Source organism: Bufo gargarizans, chromosome 5 (assembly GCF_014858855.1).
Source record: "Bufo gargarizans isolate SCDJY-AF-19 chromosome 5, ASM1485885v1, whole genome shotgun sequence".
Lineage (NCBI taxonomy): Eukaryota > Metazoa > Chordata > Amphibia > Anura > Bufonidae > Bufo > Bufo gargarizans.
The window spans coordinates 102,704,592-102,730,959 of record NC_058084.1 but is presented as its reverse complement, the minus strand read 5'-3'; the positions used below and the strand labels follow the sequence as shown (position 1 = coordinate 102,730,959).

The 26,368-nt window shown below is 44.7% G+C and overlaps 1 protein-coding gene across 1 annotated transcript in view; it reads right to left on the bottom strand.

Moving 5' to 3' along the window:
• C5H8orf34 (chromosome 5 C8orf34 homolog) overlaps positions 1–26,368 on the bottom strand; it is a 304,643-nt gene that overhangs the window by 26,426 nt on the left and 251,849 nt on the right. Inside the window, exon 13 of the mRNA XM_044294965.1 lies at positions 18,619–19,124. Coding sequence (XP_044150900.1) covers positions 18,619–19,124 — 506 coding nt within the window. The remainder of the gene's footprint in view (positions 1–18,618; positions 19,125–26,368) is intronic.

The window sequence follows — 26,368 nt, the reverse complement described above, 5'->3', positions numbered from 1 at the left end:
CAGCTTTCTCCTCTCTTTCCACTGAAAACAAATAATGCATTCTCATCAGAAGTGAGTGTGTTAGCGTATGGGAAAGTCAGGAGAGATGGTGGTCAACTGAACAAGTTGACAGCTTTTGAAGGTGTATAGACACTTTTAAGGTAGACTTTCAGTTAAAGGGTTTCAATGCCCTTTATACTGTTGACCTATTCTCAGGATAGGTCATAAATATCTGATAGGTGAGAATCTGACATTGCACACCCCCACCATCCAACTCTGTAGCTCGGGTGCTGGAAGTTTGCGCCAGAACTACATCTCCATCCATTGTATATAGTGGCCAGACCTGGTTACTGCAGTTTTATGGGAGCAGCACTGCAGTAACCAGTTCTAGCCCCTACAACAATGGACAGAGCTATAGTTCTGACACCAACTTCCAGCGCTGGAGCTACTGCAGAAAAGCTGATCAGCAGATTAGCAGGTTGTCGGACACCCATTGGTCAGTTATTGATAGCTTATCCTGAGTTTATCCTCTCAATTTAAAGGGTTTCTACCACTTCAGTTTGACCAAATTTGCTTTCAGACACTAGCGATCTGCTAGTGTCTGATCTCCATATCCATGCAATTCTTAGACCTTTGTGTGGAGCCGTTTCATTAAAAAACTAACTTTTATTCCTATGCAAATGAGCCTCTAGGTGCTATTGGGCGTCTTTTCAGCACCTAGAGGCTTGGTCTGCTCACACTGTATGCCCGCCCATCTCGTCTTGAATGCCTGCCTCCATCACAGCCATCGGACGAATTCTCGCGCCTGCGCCGTTCACTTCTGCCATCGGCGCAGGCGCAGTGAGTAAATGATACGCTCCTTGTGCCGGATTCCTCACTGCGCCTGCGCCGACTATGTCACAGTGAGGAAGCCGGCATCAGGAGAGCGGCCTTCACTCACTGCGCCTGTGCCGAAGACAGAAGTGAACGGTGCAGGCGAGTGAATTCGTCCGATGGCTGTGATGGAGGCAGGCATTCAAGAAGAGATGGGCGGGCATACAGTGTGAGTAGACCGAGCCTCTAGGTGCTGAAGCCTTTGTTTGCAATTAGAGAGGTCAAACGTTTCCTGTAGTTCTTGACCAGGTTTGCACACACTGCAACAGGAATTTTGGCCCACTCCTCCACAGAGATCTCATCTAGATCTGTCAGGTTTCGGGGCTGTCGCTGAGTAACACAGAGTTTCAGCTCCCTCCAAAGATGTTCTATTGGATTTAGGTCTGGAGACTGGCTTGGCCACTCCAGAACCTTGATATGCTTCTTACGGAGCCACTCCTTGGTTATCCTGGCTGTGTGCTTCAGGTCGTTGTCATGTTGGAAGACCCATCTTCAATGCTCTGACTGAGGGAACGAGGTTGTTGCTCAAAATCTCACAATAAATGGCCCCATTCATCCTCTACTTAATACAGTGCAGTCGTCCTGTGCCCTACACAGAAAAGCACCCCCAAAGCATGATGTTACCACCCCCATGCTTTATATTAGGGATGGTGTTCTTGGAATGCAACTTATCCTTCTTTTTCCTCCAAACACGACGAGTGAAGTTTAGACCAAAAAGTTATACTTTGGTCTCATTTAACCACATGACTTTCTCCCATGCCTCCTCTGGATCATCCAGATGGTCATTGGCAAACTTCAGACGGGCCTGGACATGTGATAACTTGAGCAGGGGAACCTTCCGTTCAATGCATGATTTGAAACCATGATGGCGTAGTGTTCTACCAACAGTGACCTTTGAAACTGTGGTCCCAGCTCTCTTCATGTCATTGACCAGCTCCTCCATTATAGTTCTGGGCTGATTTCTCACCTTTCTTATCATCAGTGATACCCCACGAGCTGAGATCTTGCATGAAGCCCCAGTCCGAGGGAGACTGACAGTCATCTTTAGCCTCTTCCATTTTCTAACAATTGCTCCAACAGTTGATCAATTTTCACCAAGCTGCTGTAATGACCAGTGTCACGCACAGGGAGGAAAACAGGGAAAGCCCTGCCTAAGGGAGAGGGAACGGTGGTGACCCCTAACTCACCTTGCGGCTGGCACCTGACTGCCCTGACGTCCCTAGACGGGTTCCTCACCCGTGCGGCGATCACGTGCCTAAACCCTGGCTTTCCCTGAAATGAGCCCTAGATAGTGAACGGCCCGGTGGGATCGCTAGTCCTCACCACTGCACTAAGAGGGAAACACCAGGGAGAGGACAGACAAACACAGACAAACACAAACACCCAGGTGGACGACCACAGCAGTCCACAAAGGTCCAACAGGGATCCGGAGGGTAGCGTTCTGAATCAACAGTCAGAGAACGCAGCAACACAGCTCCAGTGGGTCAGGATAGATGTCCAGGCAGGAAGCTCTATCTCTGGCAACCAGAGAAGTGTGAGAGAGGAATATAAGGAGGTTTGGGAGTGCTGGACAAGGAACAGCTGAGGAGAAGGAGCTACGGATCCCTGAGTGAGCCAAAAGGGTTTGCAAAGCAAACCCAGAAAGCTACCATAAGGAAAACAGCCCTATCTTAAATAGAGCGTGCAGCCAACCGCTGCGACTTCCTGACCCCGGGTATAACGGAGTCAGGCGTGGTTCTCGATATCCTCGTGACAGTACCCCCCTCTCTACGAGGGGCCTCCGGACACTCAGGACCAGGCCTCTCAGGATGAGAGGCATGAAAAACCCAAACTAACCTGTCGGCGTTTACCTCAGACGCAGGAACCCACATTCTTTCCTCGGGACCGTAACCTCTCCAATGCACCAGATATTGAAGAGAGCGGCGGACCCGACGAGAATTAACAATTTTGGATATCTGAAATTCTAGATTACCATCCACGACAACAGGAGGGGGTGGCAGCGGTGATGGTTCTAGAGGTGGAACATATTTTTTGAGTAACGACTTATGAAAAACATTATGAATTTTAAAAGTCTGAGGTAACTCCAGGCGAAAAGCCACGGGGTTGATGATGGCTACAATTTTGTAAGGGCCAATAAACCTAGGACCCAGTTTCCAAGAGGAAACCTTCAATTTAATATTCCTAGTAGAAAACCACACATAGTCATTCACTCCTAGGTCCGGACCTGGCGACCGTCTCTTATCAGCCATGCATTTGTATTTACCTCCCATATTTTTCAAGTTAGCTTGCACCTTCTGCCATACCGATGAAAGAGATGATGAAAAACGTTCCTCTTCGGGAACCCCAGAAGACCCCCCCCTCTTTGAAAGTACAGAATTGGGGATGAAAACCATATGCACCAAGAAATGGTGACTTGCCAGTGGATTCCTGACGACGATTATTTATGGCAAACTCAGCTAACGGTAAATATGATGACCACAACTCTTGGTTTTCAGACACAAAACATCTTAGATATGTCTCAAGGTTTTGGTTGGTTCGCTCAGTCTGTCCATTCGACTGAGGATGGAAAGCTGAGGAAAAGGACAAGTGTACCCCCAAACGGGAACAAAAAGCTTTCCAAAATTTAGAAATAAACTGGGTACCCCGATCCGAAACAACATCGGAGGGGACCCCGTGAAGCTTCACGATTTCACTGACGAATACCTGATCAAGAGTCTTAGCATTAGGTAGTGCGGGTAACGCAATGAAGTGTACCATTTTGCTAAACCTGAGGAGCACATCATCACTGTGAGTACCCACTACAGTACACTTAGCCCCCAGATCACCTCCCAGCACCCAATTAACCCTTTGATCACCCCTTCTTGCCCCTGTCAATCACTAGTGAAAAGGAAAAAAGTGATCAGTGCAAACTGTCACTTTTTTTTTTTCACTGGTATTGACCGTTAGGTTTTAGGTATAGTTTAGGTCCCTTGGTTAGGTAGTTAGCGATCAGTTAGCGCCCAGCCCACCGCACCACAGTCCGTTATTCGCTGATTAGCGTATCGCTAATTAGCATTTGTACTTTTATAGTATCTGAAAGTGATCAAAACTGATCACGGTCAGATCTATAATAGTACTAGTGTCACTTTAGTTCACCCTCCACCCAAAACGCAGTGTTTGCCCGATCAGGCCTGATCGGTCGCCCACACGTGCGTTCGCCCACGCCCGCCCCACTGCACATTCACTTTACACGCACTGCGGCGATAAAAAAATCAGTTTTGATATTTTTTATCAACCGCAGCGGCCTCCGGTACTTCGCTAGCCTCCCCTTTGTAAGACAGGCTTGCTTTTTTTTTCTTGGGTAGTCTCAGGGAATACCCCTAAATTTAGTTGCCCACATGTCTAACAGGGGGTATTCTTCTGAAGAGGCCTACAGGCTTCTGACCCAGTCGGATGAGGAGTGGGAACCCTCATCTGATGAATCCAGCGGGTCAGAATACAAACCTGTAGAAAGCAGTGGCTCTCTGACCCAAAGTTCGGACGAGGAGGTTGAGGTCCCTGATAGCAGCAGGCGTACCCGGCCCCGTGTCGCTAGACCGCAGGTTGCGCAGGATCCGCTTCAAGAGCAGCAGAGTGGGGCTGGTGCTGTCGGATTACGTGGTGAGGCATACACCAGCAGCCCAGCCCTTCCTGGACCTAGTACCAGCACTGCCGTACAACCTGGTGAAGTAGCGAGCACCAGAAGGGCAGTTGAAGCTGGTACGGTGGCACGTGCAGTAGTGACCCCGTCGCAGCCACCGCAAAGACGTGCCCGTAGAGCCCCTAGAATCCCAGAGGTGCTGGCAAACCCTGATTGGCAGTCCCCAACTTCAGCCGCACCTGTAGTTTTCCCTTTCACTGCCCAGTCTGGAGTTCGGGTTGAGACAGCTCAGATCGGTTCGGCCCTGGGATTTTTTGAGCTGTTCTTGACTGCGGAGCTTTTAGACTTAGTTGTGGCCGAAACAAACAGATATGCCACAAAATTTATAACCGCTAACCCGGGAAGCTCTTATGCCCAGTCTTTCCGGTGGAAACCAGTCCAAGTTTCTGAAATTAAAACTTTTCTGGGCCTCCTCCTCAACATGGGCCTGACAAAAAAGCATGAATTGCGGTCATATTGGTCCACGAACCCAATTCATCACATGCCCATGTTCTCTGCTGCTATGTCCAGGACACGATTTGAGACCATCCTGCGTTTCCTGCACTTTAGTGATAACAGCACCTCCCGTCCCAGAGGCCACCCTGCTTTTGACCGGCTCCACAAAATTCGGCCCCTCATAGACCATTTCAACCTGAAATTTGCAGATATTTATACCCCAGAGCAAAACATCTGCATAGACGAGTCCCTAATACATTTTACCGGGCGCCTTGGCTTCAAACAATACATCCCAAGCAAGCGCGCCCAGTATGGGGTCAAATTGTATAAGCTCTGTGAAAGGGCCACAGGCTATACCCACGAATTTCGGATCTATGAGGGAAAAGATCAGACCCTGGAGCCGGTCGGTTGCCCTGACTACCTGGGGAGCAGTGGGAAGACAGTTTGGGACTTGGTGTCACCCTTATTCGGCAAGGGGTACCATCTTTATGTGGACAATTTTTACACAAGTGTGGCCCTCTTTAGGCATTTGTTTCTAGAACGGATTGGCGCCTGTGGTACCGCGCAAACTAGTCGCGCGGGCTTCCCCCAACGGCTCGTTACCACCCGTCTTGCAAGGGGGCAGAGGGCCGCACTGTGTAACGAAGAACTGCTCGCGGTGAAATGGAGAGACAAGCGTGACGTTTACATGCTCTCCTCCAGACACAACAATCCAAATTGAGCGAGCAACACGTGTCATTGAAAAGCCCCTCTCAGTCCACGACTATAACCTCCACATGGGAGGGGTGGACTTCAATGACCAGATGTTGGCTCCGTATTTAGTTTCCCGACGCACCAGACGCTGGTATAAGAAGGTGTCTGTATATTTAATTCAATTGGCTCTGTACAATAGTTTTGTTCTCTACAGTAAGGCTGGGAGAACTGGATCCTTCCTCAAATTTCAGGAAGAGATCATCGCGAACCTCCTGTACCCAGGAGGTTCCGTGGCCCCATCCACCAGTGTAGTTAGCCGTCTACACGAGCGACATTTCCCCAGTGTCGTTCCTGGTACCTCAAACCGACCGCCACCCCGAAAAAAATGTTGTGTCTGTAGCAGGAGTGGAATAAGGCGTGACACCCGCTATTTCTGTCCTGACTGTCCTGACCACCCTGCCCTATGCTTTGGAGAGTGTTTCCGGAAGTACCACTCACAGGTACACTATTAGCATAGGGATCATCTCACCAGGATAGGCACACAGGGCTATTAGGGCCCATTCACTCACAGCTGCTGCAAACGTCTCCTTTCACATGGGACAAAGTGCATAACGCACTTCGCCACATCTTTGGGCGATTTGCGCTTTGCACATTGACCCATGGGGAAGGAGAGGTTTGTTCTATAAAGGTAAAAAAACAAAAAAACAAAAAAACACCAGTAAGCAAACACGTTAATGTTTAGTTCAAAAAGTTAAAGTTACATGTTCTGTTCCAAAGTTAATCAAATTATTGCGTTGTGGCCTGGTTTTTTCTTATTTTTATTTTTTTGGTCTTTTTACCTTCCAGGTGGACCAACCGATCTACTAGCTGCAGCACCGATGTGCATTCTGACAGAAGCATTGTGCTGCTGTCAGATTACACGCAAGTCGGTGAATGCGGCGCTGCAAGACGGGATTTTCTCCTCTGCAGTGACAGATACGTTTGCCGAGGCATACGAGCTGAGGAGGAGGCGGTGTTCCTATGCTTTGGCAAACACTTTGTATATATATTAAAAATAAAAATAAAAATCCCGGCAATGATTTATTCATCCACATCGATTGATGCGAATGGAGAAATCTGGTTTGCCAGGGCATACGAGCTAAGTGGGTATGGATGTAGGGCGGAGCTCCTATGTCCTGGCAGACGCCTTTCCCCTCCATTTTTTTTTTTGGGCAGAGATTTTTTCATTCACATTGATCGATGCGAATGAAGAAATCTGTGCCGTTCATTTTTTTCTTTCAGCCCAGAGGCTGAACGGAAAAAAAAATCTCATTACCTGTATGCTCAATATAAGGAGAATAGCAGAAACTCCTAATGCTGGCCATACATGTAATGATTGCGGAGACCCTCAAATGCCAGGGCAGTACAAACACCCCACAACTGACCCCATTTTGGAAAGAAGACACCCCAAGGTATTTGCTGAGGGGCATATTGAGTCCATTAAAGATTTACATTTTTGTCCTAAGTTAGCGGAAAGTGAGACTTTGTGAGAAAAAACAAAAAAAAATCAATTTCCGCTAACTTATGCGAAAAAGAAAAAAATTCTATGAACTTGACAGGCCCCTCATTGGATACCTTGGGGTGTCTTCTTTCCAAAGTGGGGTCACATGTGGGGTATTTATACTGCCCTGGTTTTTTAGGGGCCCTAAAGCGTGAGAAGAAGTCTGGGATCCAAATGTCTAAAAATGCCCTCCTAAAAGGAATGTGGGCACCTTTGCGCATCTAGGCTGCAAAAAAGTGTGACACATCTGGTATCGCCGTACTCAGGAGAAGTTGGGGAATGTGTTTTGGGGTGTCATTTTACATATACCCATGCTGGGTGAGATAAATATCTTGGTCAAATGCCAACTTTGTGTAAAAAAATGGGAAAAGTTGTCTTTTGCCAAGATATTTCTCTCACCCAGCATGGGTATATGTAAAATGACACCCCAAAACACATTCCCCAACTTCTCCTGAGTACGGCGATACCAGATGTGTGCCACTTTTTTGATGCCAAGGTGGGCAAAGGGGCACATATTCCAAAGTGCACCTTTCGGATTTCGCAGGCCATTTTTTTCACATTTTGATTGCAAAGTACTTCTCACACATATGGGCCCCTAAATTGCCAGGGCAGTATAACTACGCCACAAGTGACCCCATTTTGGAAAGAAGACACCCCAAGGTATTCCGTGAGGGGCATGGCGAGTTCCTAGAATTTTTTATTTTTTGTCGCAAGTTAGTGGAATATGAGACTTTGTAAGAAAAAAGAGAAGAAAAAAAAATCATCATTTTCCGCTAACTTGTGACAAAAAAAAAAAAAATTCTAGGAACTCGCCATGCCCCTCACGGAATACCTTGGGGTGTCTTCTTTCCAAAATGGGGTCACTTGTGGCGTAGTTATACTGCCCTGGCAATTTAGGGGCCCAAATGTGTGAGAAGTACCTTGCAATCAAAATGTGTAAAAAATGGCCTGCGAAACCCGAAAGGTGCACTTTGGAATATGTGCCCCTTTGACCACCTTGGCTGCAAAAAAGTGTGACACATCTGGTATCGCCGTACTCAGGAGAAGTTGGGGAATGTGTTTTGGGGTGTCATTTTACATATACCCATGCTGGGTGAGAAAAATATCTTGGTCAAATGCCAACTTTGTATAAAAAAATGGGAAAAGTTGTCTTTTGCCAAGATATTTCTCTCACCCAGCATGGGTATATGTAAAATGACACCCCAAAACACATTCCCCAACTTCTCCTGAGTACGGCGATACCAGATGTGTGACACTTTTTTGATGCCAAGGTGGGCAAAGGGGCACATATTCCAAAGTGCACCTTTCGGATTTCACCGGTCATTTTTTACACATTTTGATTGCAAAGTTCTTCTCACACATTAGGGCCCCTAAATTGCCAGGGCAGTATAACTACGCCACAAGTGACCCCATTTTGGAAAGAAGACACCCCAAGGTATTCTGTGAGGGGCATGGTGAGTTCCTAGAATTTTTTATTTTTTGTCGCAAGTTAGTGGAATATGAGACTTTGTAAGAAAAAATAAAAAATAAAAATCATCATCATTTTCCGCTAACTTGTGACAAAAAATAAAAAGTTCTATGAACTCCCTATGCCCATCAGCGAATACCTTAGGGTGTCTACTTTCCGAAATGGGGTCATTTGTGGGGTTTTTCTACTGTTTGGGCATTGTAGAACCTCAGGAATCATGACAGGTGCTCAGAAAATCAGAGCTGTTTCAAAAAGCGGAAATTCACATTTTTGTACCATAGTTTGTAAACGCTATAACTTTTACCCAAACCATTTTTTTTTCCCAAACATTTTTTTTTTTATCAAAGACATGTAGAACAATAAATTTGGCGAAAAATGTATATATGGATGTCGTTTTTTTTGCAAAATTTTACAGCTGAAAGTGAAAAATGTCATTTTTTTGCAAAAAAATCGTTACATTTTGATTAATAACAAAAAAAGTTAAAATGTCAGCAGCAATAAAATACCACCAAATGAAAGCTCCATTAGTGAGAAGAAAAGGAGGTAAAATTCATTTGGGTGGTAAGTTGCATGACCGAGCGATAAACGGTGAAAGGAGTGTAGTGCCGAAGTGTAAAAAGTGCTCTGGTCATGAAGGGGGTTTCACCTAGCGGGGCTGAAGTGGTTAAAGAGGCAGGGCACTGTGGATAACACTGTTAAGAGAGCGGAGTGCTGTGGAGGTCATAGTTCAGGGGAAAAAAAGACAAAAATAACCTATCCCCAGGTCCTGCTAAGCCACGCCCCCGATCCGGTTAGGCCATGCTCCTCCCACTCCGCAGCTGTCAGGGATTTAAAAAATTAAGGTAAAAATCTATTTCTGTCAGCTGCAGTGGTGGGAGGGAGCATGACGTTCTCCCTGCAGCTCACGCTCAGACAGCAAAGTGCTTCTGTCTGAGAGTGAGCTGTTCAAAAGGACTTCCCTGAGTGAGATATTCCCAAAAAATGCATTAGCCAATAGAAGCTCGCAGGACATTAGTCTCCACATACGCACAGTTTTACACCAGGTTTACATAACAACCCAGCCATTTTTCTTCACTGCTGTCAGTCAGCTTTAAAGGGGCAGGGCGCTGTGGATGACACTGTTAAGGGAGCGGAGTGCTATGGAGGTCAAAGTTCAGGGGCAGGTAGGGTGGTCAATCAGGCCACCTTCAAAAGACGAATTTAACCCCTTAAGGACTCAGCCCTATTTCACCTTAAAGGGGTTGTCCCACTTTGCTTTTTTAATCTTATCAGCAGTAGATGTCCTGATAACTTCCTGGTTCTCAGGCAGTTGAGTGAAGGCCACGCCTCCTCATGACTCACCCTGCGTGCTCGTTCATGTGTATGAGGTCATCCACATGGAGCCGTATGTGAGGTCCCGCCCCCCCCCCCAGTATAATAAACATTGAGTGCGGCCCCCCCCCCCCCAGTATAATATACATTTAGTGCGCCCCCCCCCCCAGTATAATATACATTCAGTGCGGCCGCCCCCCCCCCCAGTATAATATACATTCAGTGCGGCCACCCCCCCCCCAGTATAATATACATTCAGTGCGGCCACCCCCCCCCCAGTATAATATACATTCAGTGCGGCCACCCCCCCCCCCAGTATAATATACATTCAGTGCGGCCACCCCCCCCAGTATAATATACATTCAGTGCGGCCACCCCCCCCCCAGTATAATATACATTCAGTGCGGACCCCCCCAGTATAATATACATTGGTGGCGCAGTGGGAAGTGCCAATGAGGGTTAAAAAAATAAATAAAAAATTAACTCACCTCCTCCAATTGTTCGCGCAGCTGCCGGTCTCCTGTTCTATCTTTAGGACCTGTGAAAGGACCTTTGGTGACATCACTGTGGTCATCACATGGTACATCATATGATCCATCACCATGGTAATGGACCATGTGATTAGCTCAGTGACGTCACCAAAGGTCCTTTCACAGGTCCTAAAGATAGAACAGGAGACCGGCAGCTGCGCGAACAATTGGAGGAGGTGAGTTAATTTTTTATTTATTTTTTTAACCCTCATTGGCACTTCCCACTGCGCCACCAATGTATATTATACTGGGGGGGTCCGCACTGAATGTATATTATACTGGGGGGGGGGTGGCCGCACTGAATGTATATTATACTGGGGGGGGTGGCCGCACTGAATGTATATTATACTGGGGGGGGGGGGGGGGGTGGCCGCACTGAATGTATATTATACTGGGGGGGGGGGGGGGTGGCCGCACTGAATGTATATTATACTGGGGGGGGGGGGGGCGCACTGCGCCACCAATGTTAATACAAATGCAGGAGGTGGGTGCCGGAGTGAAATAGCCGGCACCCGACCTCTATGATAGGGGGCTGCGATCAGCGGCAGTTAACCCCTAAGGTCCCGCTCCCTGTCATAGAGGTCGGGTGCCGGCTATTTGATTCCGGCACCCGCCTGCTGTATTTGCGCATGCGCGGGCGTGCGCGTACTTGTAGGAATGGAGAGGCGGCCCGAGTACTTGTTCAGCCGTTGTGCGCAGGCGCGGCACAGCGATGCGGCCGGACGAAAGAGGCCGTATCCATGGGATACAGAAAACAACAAAGGAATCGCTTTACATGATTTTTTGAATGAAAGGTAGCTTTTGGATAATAACATGGATAGGAAGATATGTTGTGTGGGGGTAAATAGATTAGATAAAACCTATTTTATGAAGTGGGACAACCCCTTTAAGGACTTGGCCATTTTTTGCAAATCTGACCAGTGTCACTTTAAGTGCTCATAACTGTAAAACGCTTTGACTTACCCAGGCCGTTCTGAGACTGTTTTTTCGTCACATATTGTACTTCATGACACTGCTAAAATTGGGTAAAAAAAATTGCATAAAAAAATACCATATTTACCAAAAATTTAGAAAAATTAGCAAATTTAAAAGTTTCAGTTTCTCTAATTCTGTAATATATAGTAATACCCCCAAAAATTATGATGACTTTACATTCCCCATATGTCTACTTCATGTTTGTAGCATTTTGGGAATGGTATTTTATTTTTGGGGGATGTTACAAGGCTTAGAAGTTTAGAAGCAAATTTTGAAATTTTTCAGAAATCTTCAAAAACCCACTTTTTATGGACCAGTTCAGGTTTGAAGTCATATTGTGAGGCTTAGATAATAGAAACCCACCCTCAAGGTATTCAAAACTGTTTTTTCAAACTTTATTAACCCTTTAGGTCTTCCACAAGAGTTAATGGCAGATTGAGAAACAATTTCGAAATTTCTATTTTTTGGAAAATTTTCCAATATAATCAATTTTTTCCAGGAGTAAAACAAGGGTTAACTGCCAAACAAAACTCAATATGGGTTGCCCTGATTCTGTAGTTTGCAGAAACACCCCATATGTGGTCGTAAACTACTGTTTGGCCGAACGGGAGCACATAGAAGGAGAGGAACACCATATGGGTTTTGGAAGGCAGATTTTGCAGGACTGGTTTTGTTTATACCATGTCCCATTTGAAGCCCCCTGTTGCACCCCTTGAATAGAAATTTCAAAAAAGTGACTCCATCTAAGAAAGTACACCCCTCAAGGTATTCAAAACTGGGTTTACAAACTTTGTTAACTCTTTAGGTGTTTCACCAGAGTTAATGGCAGATGGAGAAACAATTTTGAAATTTCTATTTTTTGGAATATTTTCTATTTTAACCCTTACTTTATTACTGGAAAAAATGGGTTAACAGCCAAACAAAACTTAAAATTGGTTGCCCTGATTCTGTAGTTTGCAGAAACACCCCATATGTGGTCGTAAACTACTATTTGGCTAAACAGCAGGACATAGAAGAAGGGGAACGTCATATGGTTTTTGGAAGGCAGATTTTGCTGGACTGGTTTATTTACACCATGTACCCTTTCAAGCCCCCTGATGCACCCCTAGAGTAGAAACTCCATAAAAGTGACCCCATCTAGGAAACTACGGGATAAGGTGGTTGTTGTTTTGGGACTATTTTAGGGGTAAATATGATTTTTGGTTGCTCTATATTACTCTTTTTTGAGGCAAGGTAACAAAAAATTTAAATTCTAAAATTGTTTCTACATTCGCTATTTAGTTTTGTGGAACACCTAAAGGGTTAACATAGTTTGTAAAGTAACTTTTGAATACCTTGAGGGGTGTAGTTTCTTAGATGGGGTCACTTTTTTGGAGTTTCTAGTCTAGGCTACATCAGGGGGGGCTTGGCTGTTTGGCTGTTAACCCTTGCTTTATTACCGGGAAAAAGGATTTAAATGGAAATTTTGCCCAAAAATGGGTTTTTTGGCACTGTTTTTATTTTATATTTTTAACAGCGTTCATCTGAGGCGTTTGGTCAAAAGTTATTTTTATAGCGACGACTTTTACACACGCAACGACGCCCAATATGTATGGTTCTCAGACTTTGGAGACACTAAGCAGGCATCCTAAAACTGCGGCCCTCCAGATGTTGTAAAACTACAATTCCCACCATGCCCTGCTGATGGCTGTAGGTTGTCTGGGCATGCTGGGAGTTATAGTTTAACAACATCTGGAGGGCCGCAGTTTGAGGATGCCTGCACTAAAACTAATATTTTTTTGGGGAAAAAATTGTTTCCGTGTCTCCAAAGTCTGAGAGCCATAGTTTTTTATGTTCTCTAGTGGACTGTTGGGGATTATAAAAATTTAGTACTCCATGGAAGTGTGATACTCCCTGAAGCAATCGATAACGCAGAGGCCCGGATGATCGGGGCACATGTCGCACTGAGTGGTGGTGTCCTTCCGTATCCCCCTCCTGCGACACACTCTGCATTTTTTTGGGGTTCGTCCCTTCTTTCCAGTATGGGGGACCACACCTGGTGGTGGGGGCAAGTGGCAGGGGCAAGTGGCAGGGAGGGTCTGGGGTCTGAGAGATGGAAAAAAGAAATATTTAGATAAAAGTTATTTTATTTATTTTTTCCTAACTAACTTTTCCCTTCTTTCCCTGCCTAACGGTGCCTCTCCCTCACTGACCCTAACCTACCTGGATGGTGATGGGTGCAGGAGGTTGATGGATGCCGATTTTAGGGGGACACAGGAGCAGGTGCTGGACAGGAAGAGGAGGGGAGAGAGGAGCGCAGGAAGTTTGAATATCGCGCCTCTCTCCCTTGCACCAATCAGCACCCTGGACAGCAGTGTTCAGCACCAGGGCCAGCACTGCCTCTCCAAATCTTCGTACTGCGATTGGTGCTGTGTAATCACGCCACCGATCGCAGTCTTTTTCCGGTTCATCGGGTCACAGGCGACCCGAATGGACCGGAAACGCAGAAAACCGCAGGTCTGAATTGACCTGCGGTTTTCTGCGATCGCCGATACGGGGGGGGGGGTCAAATGACCCCCCCTGCGTTGTTACGGGATGCCGGCTGAATGATTTCAGCCGGCATCCCATTCCAATTAACCCCCGCGGCGCCGGAATCCCGATTTAAAGTTAGGGCGTACCGGTACGCCCTGTGTCCTTAAGGGGTTAAAAACCCTGCCCCTTCTAAGCCATGCCACCTCCCACTCCGCAGTCGGCGGGGATTGAAAAAATGAAGGTAAAAATCTCCTTCTGTCAGCTTCAGGAGTGGGAGGGAGGGTGACTTTCTCCCTGCAGCTCACACTCAGAATGTCTGAGAGTAAGCTGTTGAAAAGAACATCCCGGTGTCTGTCCAGGGAGTCTGAAAGCCGGACTGTCCAGCCTAAAACTGGACCTCTGGCTACCCTCTGGGGGTCACAGTTAAGCGGACAGTCCACTATGGTAGTCAGTGTTAAGGGGCATATTGCTGTAGAGGCCACTGTTAAAGGGATGGGGTGTTGTGGAAATCACTGTTAAGGAGATGGGGTGTTGTGGAGGTCACATTTTAAGGAAATAGAGCTCTGTAGATGTCACTGTTAAGGGGGCGGGTTATTGTGGAAATCACTGTTAAGGAGACGGGGTACTGTGGTGGTCACTAATAAAGGGGCAGCCGCTGTGGAGGTGTCACGGCCTATGGTATGTTGTGTGACACTTTCCTCCACTTGGTTGTCCGTGGCAACGTGTGGTGTTGAGTGCATGTGGTGGCAGTGTCTCAGCCCTATGGCTGATCCCCAGGACATGATTGCCACACATGCCGTTGCCCGCGGCAACAGGTGAAGTGTGTTTGTTTATGTGTGTATTTCCCTTTAAGTGGCCGTCTTCCCTTGCCTTGTGTTTGAAGGGTTAATTCCCTTCTGTGTGTGTGAACACTGGGTGTGTCTGTGTGGGTGTGACTACTTGGGCCTATAAAGCCTCAGTGAATAGCACTTGTCTGAGAGGTACTTCAGCCATGGTTAGCTGGAGCATCCTCCTGTGTATTCCATCTGCCAGTAGGGGCCACCCTTGTGGTCATAGGTTTATGTGTAATGTTTTCTTGATGTTTTCCTTTGTTATTCGGTGCAGCTATGGATCTGGGTTCCTGTGTGTGGATGTGTGTGTGCTGAGTTCATTTTGTATTGTGTGGACTTCAGCTTGCCAGCACAGGGATCCAGTCAGCAAGGCTGTGGCAGGTGGCTGGAACTAGTGCAGTTCACCTGCCATATCCATAGAACTGTTTCTGTTCCCCTTTTCCATGCAGCTTGGCCAGTGAGACTCCTGTTCCTCCGTGTCCAGAAGGAACAGGTCTTCTTACCCTACTCCTAGTTCAGGGACCGGCGGAGGGTGAGTAGGGATCCGAGGTTCCTGAGCATGGGCCCTCCTACCTTCAAGGTCGGCTCATGCAGCTAGGAGTTAGGGTCGGATTAGGGATGCGTTAGGAGGTGACCTGCTCCCTAATTCTCTGGTCCTGGCCGAGCAGCCGTTAACATCTTCCGGCATCGCACGGCTGAGGGTTTTCCCCCTCCTCAGCCGTGAAAGGAGGTCACTGTTAAAGGGGAGAGCGCTGTGGAGGTTACTGTTAAAGGATTTTTCCCATCTCAGACAATGGGGGCATATCGCAAGGATATGCCCCCATTGTCTAATAGGTGCGCGTCCCCCCCGTTGGGACCCACACCTATATCGAGAATGGAGCCCCAAAAGTGAAGGAGGGCGTACTGCGCATGCGTAGCCGCCCTCCATTCATTTCTATGGGGCCACCGAAAATAGCCAAGCCCTGGCTCGGCTATTTCTGTCGGCCTCATAGAAATGAATAGGAGCATGGGCCGCGCATGCGTGGTACGCTCCCATTCACTTCTATGGGAGAGGAGGGGATTAGCGCTTGGTGGTGGACGAACCCCGGGAAATCTGGGATCCTCTAGCCACAGCACTTCCCGCTCCGTTCTCGATATAGGTGCGGGTCCCAGTGGTGGGACCCGCACCTATAAGGCAATGGGGGCATATGCTAGCGATATGCCCCCATTGTCTATGATGGAAATACCCCTTTAAGGGGCAGGCCACTGTGGAGGTCACTGTTAAAGGGGCGGGGTACTGTAGATGTCACTGTTATAGTGGATACTGTCGATATCTTTTAACGACACAAACAAACATTAAATTAAATAGATGAAATATACCCGTGCAAAGCTGAGTCCTTCTGCTGGTGTGTATATATATATATATACAGTACAGACCAAAAGTTTGGACACACCTTCTCATTCAAAGAGTTTTCTTTATTTTCATGACTATGAAAATTGTAGATTCACACTGAAGGCATCAAAACTATGAACTAACACATGTGGAATTATATACATAACAAAAAAGTGTGAAACAACTGAAAATATGTCATATTCTAGGTTCTTCAAAGTAGCCACCTTTTGCTTTGATTACTGCTTTGCACACTCTTGGCATTCTCTTGATGAACTTCAAGAGGTAGTCACCTGAAATGGTTTTCACTTCACAGGTGTGCCCTGTCAGGTTTAATAAGTGGGATTTCTTGCCTTATAAATGGGGTTGGGACCATCAGTTGCGTTGTGGAGAAGTCAGCGGATACACAGCTGATAGTCCTACTAAATAGACTGTTAGAATTTGTATTATAGCAAGAAAAAAACAGCTAAGTAAAGAAAAACGAGTGGCCATCATTACTTTAAGAAATAAAGGTCAGTCAGTCCGAAAAATTGGGAAAACTTTTAAAGTGTTCCCAAGTGCAGTCACAAAAACCATCAAGCGATACAAAGAAACTCTCTCACATGCGGACCGCCCCAGGAAAGGAAGACCAAGAGTCACCTCTGCTGCGGAGGATAAGGTCATCTGAGTCACCAGCCTCAGAAATTGCAGGTTAACAGCAGCTCAGACTAGAGACTAGGTCAATGCCACACATTTTTCTAGCAGCAGACACATCTCTAGAACAACTGTTAAGAGGAGACTGTGTGAATCAGGCCTTCATGGTAGAATATCTGCTAGGAAAACACTGCTAAGGACAGGCAACAAGCAGAAGAGACTTGTTTGGGCTAAAGAACACAAGGAATGGACATTCGACCAGTGGAAATCTGTGCTTTGGTCTGATGAGTCCAAATTTGAGATCTTTGGTTCCAACCACCGTGTCTTTGTGCGACGCAGAAAAGGTGAACGGATGGACTCTACATGCCTGGTTCCCACCGTGAAGCATGGAGGAGGAGGTGTGATGGTGCTTTGCTGATGACACTGTTGGGGATTTATTCAAAATTGAAGGCATACTAAACCAGCATGGCTACCACAGCATCTTGCAGCGGCATGCTATTCCATCCAGTTTGCGTTTAGTTGGACCATCATTTATTTTTCAACAAGACAATGACCCCAAACACACCTCCAGGCTGTGTAAGGGCTATTTGACCATGAAGGAGAGTGATGGGGTGCTGCGCCAGATAACCTGGCCTCCACAGTCACCGGACCTGAACCCAATGGAGATGGTCTGGGGTGAGCTGTACCGCAGAGTGAAGGCAAAAGGGCCAACAAGTGCTAAGCATCTCTGGGAACTCCTTCAAGACTGTTGGAAGACCATTTCAGGTGACTACCTCTTGAAGCTCATCAAGAGAATGCCAAGAGTGTGCAAAGCAGTAATCAAAGCAAAAGGTGGCTACTTTGAAGAACCTAAAATATGACATATTTTCAGTTGTTTCACACTTTTTTGTTATGTATATAATTCCACATGTGTTAGTTCATAGTTTTGATGCCTTCAGTGTGAATCTACAATTTTCATAATCATGAAAATAAAGAAAACTCTTTGAATGAGAAGGTGTGTCCAAACTTTTGGTCTGTACTGTATATATATATATATATATATATATATATATATATTGTGGGGATTTGCTCTGGTAGTTAGGACTATCAGATGCATTATAGAGGCAAAGTACACAGTTCTTGAATCAAACAGCAGTGTTCACACATTGGTGTATAACAAAATGCAGATATGGTGTATCACAAAACGCAGGTGGCTTGTTTGTTCACACACAAGGAAAGTCCATAAACAATAAAAGTCACCTTTTCTCCTGGGTATTAATTCCTGTTAGCAGTTCAGCCTCATCAAGTCCATAGGCGGCCTGTTCGCCTTTAGAGGGGCCTGAGTCCTCCAGCCCGGCTAAAACCTTGAATCCCAGCACAGCCCTCAGTTGACAGTACACATACTCCTGAGCTCCACTGTCAGAGGGAGGTAAATCCACCACACCTGGCAGTGCTGGCTGGTTTTTATGCCTGGCAAAACCCGGCCTGAAACATGGGGAGTAGTCACCCACCCAGCACTTTGACTACTCCCAGTAAGAGCCATTCCGGATCAGCTATGACAGCCATGCTAAATTTCATGGTGTCAATTAGCAATAGCTGCTGCTGACACATAAAATACCGGCTCTTACTTCACTGAGGCCAGGAACCTTGGTGACACATACTTTCCACCCACGATGATATATATATATATATATATATATAAAACCACTTTTATGTACAAAGCGGTCATATACAAGAAAATGAACTCAAGAACGAATAACTTTCATGAAACAGAGAGAAAATACAGTTATGTAAAATAGGTCGTAAAGCTCACCTCTGCAACACTGTTTCGATGAGAAGCAATTCCTGGTGTGTCTGCAGCAACCTGAACAGAAACTCCTGATAATGTACTAGAAGTCCACCCAACTTGACTTTTAACAGTTACAGATCTACTCCTATGTCCCGGAGAGATTCCTTCTTTGTTTCCCTGATTGCTTGGAGTGAGGGGTCGATTCAACATGCTGTTCGGAGTTACTGGTCTGGCCAATGGAGTCACAGGTGTTTGAAGTTTACTTGACTGTGAGTTTGGAGTCTGCGGTCTACTGTTTGATGGATTTGAACCATGAGTTCTACTGTTACTTAGAGGAGGTGACTTGTTTCCTTGAAGATGAAGCTGTAAGTTTTTTGTAGTTTGGTTTGGCACTTGTGGTTTTGTGTTTTGCACATTTGAGGCATGGTAACTTCCTTGAGGGTCACTTCCAACTGTGCCAGCTCCTTGTTGGCTTGCAGGGTTCCGTGACATACTTGCTTCTGCCATTAGTGCCAAGTCTTTTTCAATATCTGCAACATCAAAAGGAAATTTACTTCTTTTATATGAAGCAGTGAACATTGTTTAAAATTACTATTTTTAGTTCTATTTCCCTTTCTGGCACTTTTTAAACTTGGTATTCTCCACAAAGCATGTGTTTGTTGTATGTGCCACAAACCTCTGAGGTCTGGTTAAACATGGACTTTCTGGTGGTATTGTCAGTAAAAATACTAAATGTGCCAATTTAGTCTATAAAAGTAGTCAATAATCTAATTGACATCATATGACTTTAAACAATGCAGCATTTGAATAGAAATCTACAATCTCAGTTACCAAATTCAAATATATTCAACTAGGAAGGAAGGATGGACTCCTCTGTAGTTAGTGCTACTATGTACGAGAAACAGAGGTAACTGAGCTCACGACAATGTTAGTTCTTTCACATCCCAGTCCAACTGTATTCAATACGCAGTTGTTTTTGTGTAATTTTTAAGTCTGTTTTGTGTGTCTGTGCCAAATTTACAAAATGGTGGACCTTAATAATATATTTTGTGTTATTGCAATGTGGTTAACACCTGTATGTGTAAAAGTACACCAGGAGTTTTCATGGCATCGAGGTGAGACTTTTGCAAAAGTCGCACCTACTAAATGTGCCATAATCCAGGTCTTTTGCCAATTAAACCCTTCTAACACTGTCTATTTACCATTTTGGCATTTTTGTTTTTCACACCCTGCCTTCCCAGAGACATAACTTTTTATTTTTCAGTTTAACATAGGCGACTGAGAGCTTGTTTTTTGCGGGAACAGTTGTATTTTCTAATGGCACTCGTTACTATTTCATACAGCGAAGTGAGAAGCTAGAAAAAAAATCCAAATTCCAAAAACACAATTTTGATTTTATGGGTTTCATTTCTACAGTGTTCCCTAGTTCCCCTGATCCATGCACTTTATTCTCTGGGTCAGTACAATTACAGAGATACCAAATTTATATAGTTTTTCTTCTCTTTTAATGTCTTATAATTGACAGGGTCAGGCATGATGATACTTACACTGCCTGGTCCTGTCAATCAAAGTGCAGAGGGTGCGGTAATTGCAGAGAGTGCAGAGCCTCTAGGAGTAACTGCAATGAACCCCATGCTCCTAGAAGTTAATTTGGATATATTACATCATTTTTCTCAGCAATGCGGGCACATATGAACAGGGGACCAACACAGAGGCCTTCAGCTGCCAAGTGTACATGCAACAAATCAGTCAGTTTCATAGGTACAAAACTGATGACAGATGCCATTTAGGCCTCATGCACACGACAGTTGTTTTATTCCGTTTTGGTTGTGCCGTTTTTCGTGATTCTCTGCAGACCCATTGACTTTCAATGGGTCCGTTGAAAACTCGGCTAATGCACTGTCCGTGATCCGTGGTTCCAGTCTATCCAAAAAATATAACCTGTCCTATTATTTTCGCGGAAAACGGTTTGCGACCCATTCAAGTCATTGGGACCGCTAAAAAGGCACACAAGATTGTTTTCCGCGTCCGTTTTTTTCCTACCATTTGCATGACAAACCTATCTTAGACTTTTTTTACTTTTCATTATGTCTGGTGGTCCTCCAAAAATAAAGGAAGACACACGGAAACAAAAACTAAAACGGATCACGGAGCAACGGAACCCCATTTTGCGGAACGGAACACAACAACGGACGTGTGCATGAGGCCTTAATCTGTTAAACTTTTTGTGACTTAGACTGACCTTACTTGAAATGCATGACCCTCCTACAGAACTATATAAAAAAGCACGCATAATAAAGCATGAAGAAAGGGGAACGCACACAAGATTGCACTGAAATAACACGTGTTTTAAATAGAATATTCCATTACTTCAGACAATACATGGGAGTTATGGCAAAATATTGGCAAGACTGGCATTATAAATCCAATGAGGACTTGTGGGTCTATATTGCTGTTAAAAGGGTTGTCCAAAAAATATAAACTTATCCCCTTCCCACATGGTCTGATTAGTGAAGTTCTGACTGCTGGGACCCATAAGAACGGAGGTCCTTTGTCCCCTCCCCAAAATGAATGGAGTAATCATTGAGAATGCACACTGCCACTTCACTCCTCTTTAAGAAAAGCCTAATGGAGCGCTTGACTAACTCAGTCAGGCCCATTGAGTGGGCAACAACAAACTGCCTTCTTTTACCGCAAAAAATTTCAGCTGCCATTTTTCTGCACCTCAGTTTCTATATTTTCGTGCATCGTTGAGTTGCCTGGCTTTGTTTCCACTCAAATTTGAAATATTTGGCTGGAACAGAAGGCAATTTGTTCACAAAAGGGCTGTACAATAATGAGTGCCTGCAGGCAAAAGTGAAGCATAGTGCAGGTTCTTTGCAAGTTTGGGGCTGCCTTTCAGCAAATTCATTTGGCCATGAATAAAGGGATTGTGTAATCTCAAGCACTGGGGCCATATCACTAGAATATGCCACCAATTTCTGATAATTTCCACCTCTTGGACCCGCACCTTCCTCTAATACAAAGCCAGCAAAGTGAAGGAAAGCGTACTGCACAAGCGCAACCACCGCTCTATTCACTTCTATGGGGCTGATGCAAATAGCCAAGTGCTCAGCTATTTTAAACAGGCCTATAGAAATTAATCCATGCGTGGTCCACTCTCCTTCACTTTGTGAGCTCCATTTTAGAGATAGGTGCAGGTTCCAGAGGTTGCACCCGCACCTATCAGATATTGGTGGCATATCCTACAGATATGACACCAATGCACATTTGCATGTGCAGGGACACTTGCTCTTCACTGGATACAGCAGGACCTGTACTCCTCGTATGATGAGGTCACGTGATCACGCTGGGAGAGCAGGTCCTGCTGCCTTCAGAGAAAAACAAGTGCCCCCGTGCAGGCAAATGGTTGAGGTGTTGTTTTTTCTTTAACCCCTTCCCGACATATGACGTAATAGTACGTCATGGCGGCAGGTGCGTTCCCGCATTTTGACGTACTATTACGATCACTGCAGAGGACCGGAAGTCACTGGTAGCTGGGCCCCTGCTGTATCCGCTGGCATCACTGTAAAAGCCGATGTCACGATCAGTGCTGACCGCGGCATAGAAGGGATTTGCGGCAGGTCAGGGAGGCCATCGGGTCCCCACTCTGCTGTAACGGGGACACAATGGGTGAGAAGGCAGCCAGATGCAATGCAGAGGCTGCCCAATGCCTTGCACGGCATCGGGACCTGCCTTCTACAGATGCCCAGGAGATCCAGCCTCAGGTTGGGTCTCCTAGGCAACCTGTTAGTGTACTACTCAGTGTAATACACTAACAGGCAATGCATTACAATACAAATGTATTGTAATGCATTGCAGAGGTGATCAGACCCCAAAAAGTAAAGTCCCAGAGTGGGATAGAAAAAAAGTTTAGAAAAAAAAGTAAAAAAAAGTTTTTAATTTAAAAAAAATTACTTTTCAAGTAAAAAAATAAAAAACGCCCCTTTTCCCTGATTTTATATAAAAAATAGAAAAAAATAATAAACACACACATATTAGGTATCGCCCCATCAGTAACGACCGGCTCTACAAATATATCACATGATCCACCCCGTCTGATAAACACCGTAAAAAAAATAAAAACTGTTAAAAAAATGCAATTTTTGTCACCTTACATCACAAAAAGTGCAACATCAAAAAGGCGTATTCCCCCCAAAATGGCACCAATAAAACCGTCACCTCAACTTGCAAATAAAGAGCCCCTAAATAAGACAATCGCCCAAAAAATAAAAAAACTATAGCTTTCCAAACATGGAGACACAATTTTTTTTTCAAAAATGCAATTATTGTGTTAAAGTGAAATAAATAAAAAAAGTATACAGTTTAGGTATCGCCGTGTTCGTAACAACCAGCTCTATAAAAAAAAAAACATGACTTAACCCCTCAGGTGAACACAGTAAAAACATTTAAATAAAAAAACTGTGCCAAAAAAAGCCATTTTTTCTCACCTTACATCATAATAATTTCAACACCAAGCGATCAAAAATGCGTATGCCCCCCAAAATAGTACCAATCAAATTGTCAGCTCCTCCAGCAAAAAATTAGACTATACCTAAGACAATCGCCTAAAAAAACTATGACTCTAAGATAACTGAGACACTAAATATGATTTTTTTTGCTTAAAAAATCCTATAATTGTGTAAAGTTAAATAAATAAAAAAAATAGATATGTTAGATATCGCCGTGTCCGTAACAACCTGCTCTATAAAAATATCACATGACCTAACTCCTCAGGTGAACACCGTAATTTTTTTTTTATAAAAGCAGTGCCAAAAAAGCATTTTTTTTGTCACCTAACATCATTTAAAGTGCAACACCAAGCGATCAAAAAGGCATATGCCCCCCAAAATAGCATTAAACCCCCCAATTAAACCATAATCTCATCCTGCAAAAAATGAGCCCCTAGCTAAGACAATAGGTAAAAAAAAATTAAACACTATGGCTCTCAGACTATGGAGACACTAAAACATCATTTTTTTGTTTCAAAAATGCTATTATTGTGTAAAACTTAAATAAATAAGAAAAAGTATACATATTAGGTATTTCCACATCCGCAACGACCTGCTCTATAAAAAAGTCACATGACCTAACTCTGTGAACGCTGTAAAAATAAACAGTGCCAAAACAACACTTTTTTTGGTCACCTTGCCTCATAAAGTGTAATGAATGATCAAAAAATTATATGTACCCAAAAATGGTACCAATAAAAACATCAACTTTTCCTACAAAAAATTAGCCCCTGCACAAGACGATTGGCAGAAAAAATAAATAAATAAATAAATATGGTGTTCAGAAAATAAAGACACAAACATTATTTTTTTTCCAAAAATGCTTTATTATGTAGAACTGAAACAAACAAAGAAAGTAGACATATTTTATATCACCGCGTCCGTAACAATCTGCTAAATAAACATAGCGCATGATCTAACCTGTCAGATGAACGTTGTAAAAAATAAAATAATAAAAACAGTGCCCGAACAGCCATTTTTTGGTTACCTTGCCTCGCAAAAAAATTTAATATAGAGCGATTAAAAATCATATGTACCCCAAAATAGTACCAATAAAACTGTTACCTTATCCCCTAGTTTCCAAAATGGGGTCACTTTTGAGAGTTTCTACTGTAGGGGTGCCTCAGGGGGACTTCAATGGGATATGGTGTCTAAAAACCAGTCCAGCAAAAATCTGCCTTTCAAAAACCATGCAACTGTCCTTTTCTTCTGCGCCCTGCCATGCACCCTTACATCAGTTTACAACCATATGTGAGGTGTTTCTGTAATCCTCAGAATCAGGGTAAAAAATGTTGAGTTTTGTTTGGCTGTTAACCCTCGAAAAAAATGAATTAAAATGGAAAATCTGCCAAAAAAGTGAAATTTTGAAATTTCATCTCCATTTTCCTTTAATTCTTGTGAAACACCTAAAGGGTTAACAAAGTTAGTAAAATCAGTTTTGAGTAACTTGAGGGGTGTAGTTTCCACAATGGGGTCATTTATGGGGGGTTTCTATTATTTAAGCCCCACAAAGTGACTTCAGACCTGAACCTCAGGGAGCCTAAGGAAGAAATTTCTTAATTTCGAAACACTTTGGTGGTTTTTTTGGCTTAAAGGGTTTCTACCACTTAGGTGTCACATATTTGGCTGTCAGACACTAGCGATCCGCTAGTGTCTGCTCTGGCCAACCATCCTAATATAATTGCTTTTGGGGCGGTGGTTTGGCTAAAAAAACTACTTTTATTAATATGCTAATGAGCCTCTAGGTGCTATGGGGGCGTCATTAGCACCTAGAGGCTCCGTCTACCTTCAGAAACTGCCGCCGCCGAGCGCGTCCCTCCAGCCCGCCCATCTCCTCCTGAATGCGATCCTCGTATGTATTCTGCGCATGCGCAGTGAATGTCTGACCGCTTCCTTGCTCAGACATCTCCACTGCGCCTGCGCGATGACGCCATAGTGCTCCGAGGAACAGGCGCAGTGGAGATGTCTGAGCAGGGAAGCTGTCAGACATTTACTGCGCATGCGCCGAATACAGGCGCTCACAAGGAGGATCGCATTCAGGAGGAGATGGGCGGGCTGGAGGGACGCGCTGGGGGCGGCAGTTTCTAAAGGTAGACGGAGCCTCTAGGTGCTAATGACGCCCCCATAGCACCTAGAGGCTCATTAGCATATTAATAAAAGTAGTTTTTTTAGCCAAACCACCGCCCCAAAAGCAATTATATTAGGATGGTTGGCCAGAGCAGACACTAGCGGATCGCTAGTGTCTGACAGCCAAATATGTGACACCTAAGTGGTAGAAACCCTTTAAGAAGGCATCCATCCTTAGTGTGACGTCACACGGAAGTATCGCTCTCGTGGATCACCAGCTAGGGCTTCCCTCGCGCGCACAAGTCACTGGTCGGGACCGCGCATGCTTGTAGAGGAAACCTGAAGATCTGAACATTGTAGCAACTCTCCAGCAGCATTACTGAGAAGTACAGCGAGGACCCCACATGCCAGTCCGCTACAGGCAAGTCACCACCTCTTGCCGCTTATACATGTAAGCTGATTATTCATCAGGCTGATTAGTTTGGATTGGCATTGGACGAGGTTCCAGCTAACAACGGTGTGCACATAGTTGGGGACATCATTTCTTTGATGTGGCGTTAACTACGAGACCCACCACTTGACACTGTTCAGTCAGCGCGGTCTATTTATTACTTTGGTTTTAAAGAATGGTCCTTGTCTTATGTATATGCAGCAGCATAAAAGGCCTTTTCTGTCAGGTGAATGCCTAATTTTTGGGGCCTCTACTCCAGTGGCTTATAGTAAAATTTTTATCCAGTGACCACCTAATGTGCCTCCAGACACATAATTACTGGACTTTCCTGTCAGGTGAATGCCTCATTTTTGGGGCCTGTATTGGCCTATGGTAAAATTTTTAGCCGGTGACTGCCTATTGTACCTCCAGCCACATCATCACAAGTTCTTTTCTGTCAGGTGAATGCCTAATTTTTGGGGCCTGTACTCCACTGGCCTACAGAAAAATTGTTAATCAGTGACCACCTAATGTACATCTAGCCACATAATCACTTGTTCTTTTCTGACAGGTAAATGCCAAATTTTTCGGGCCTGTACTACACTGACCTACAGTAGGTCTAAAGAGTCATATTGAGTTTGGAGGGGTATAAAGAGTGTGGTATAGAATTTTTTAGAAAGCACTTTAAAATAATAACATAAAAAATTGTCACCTGCTTAAGATGTCA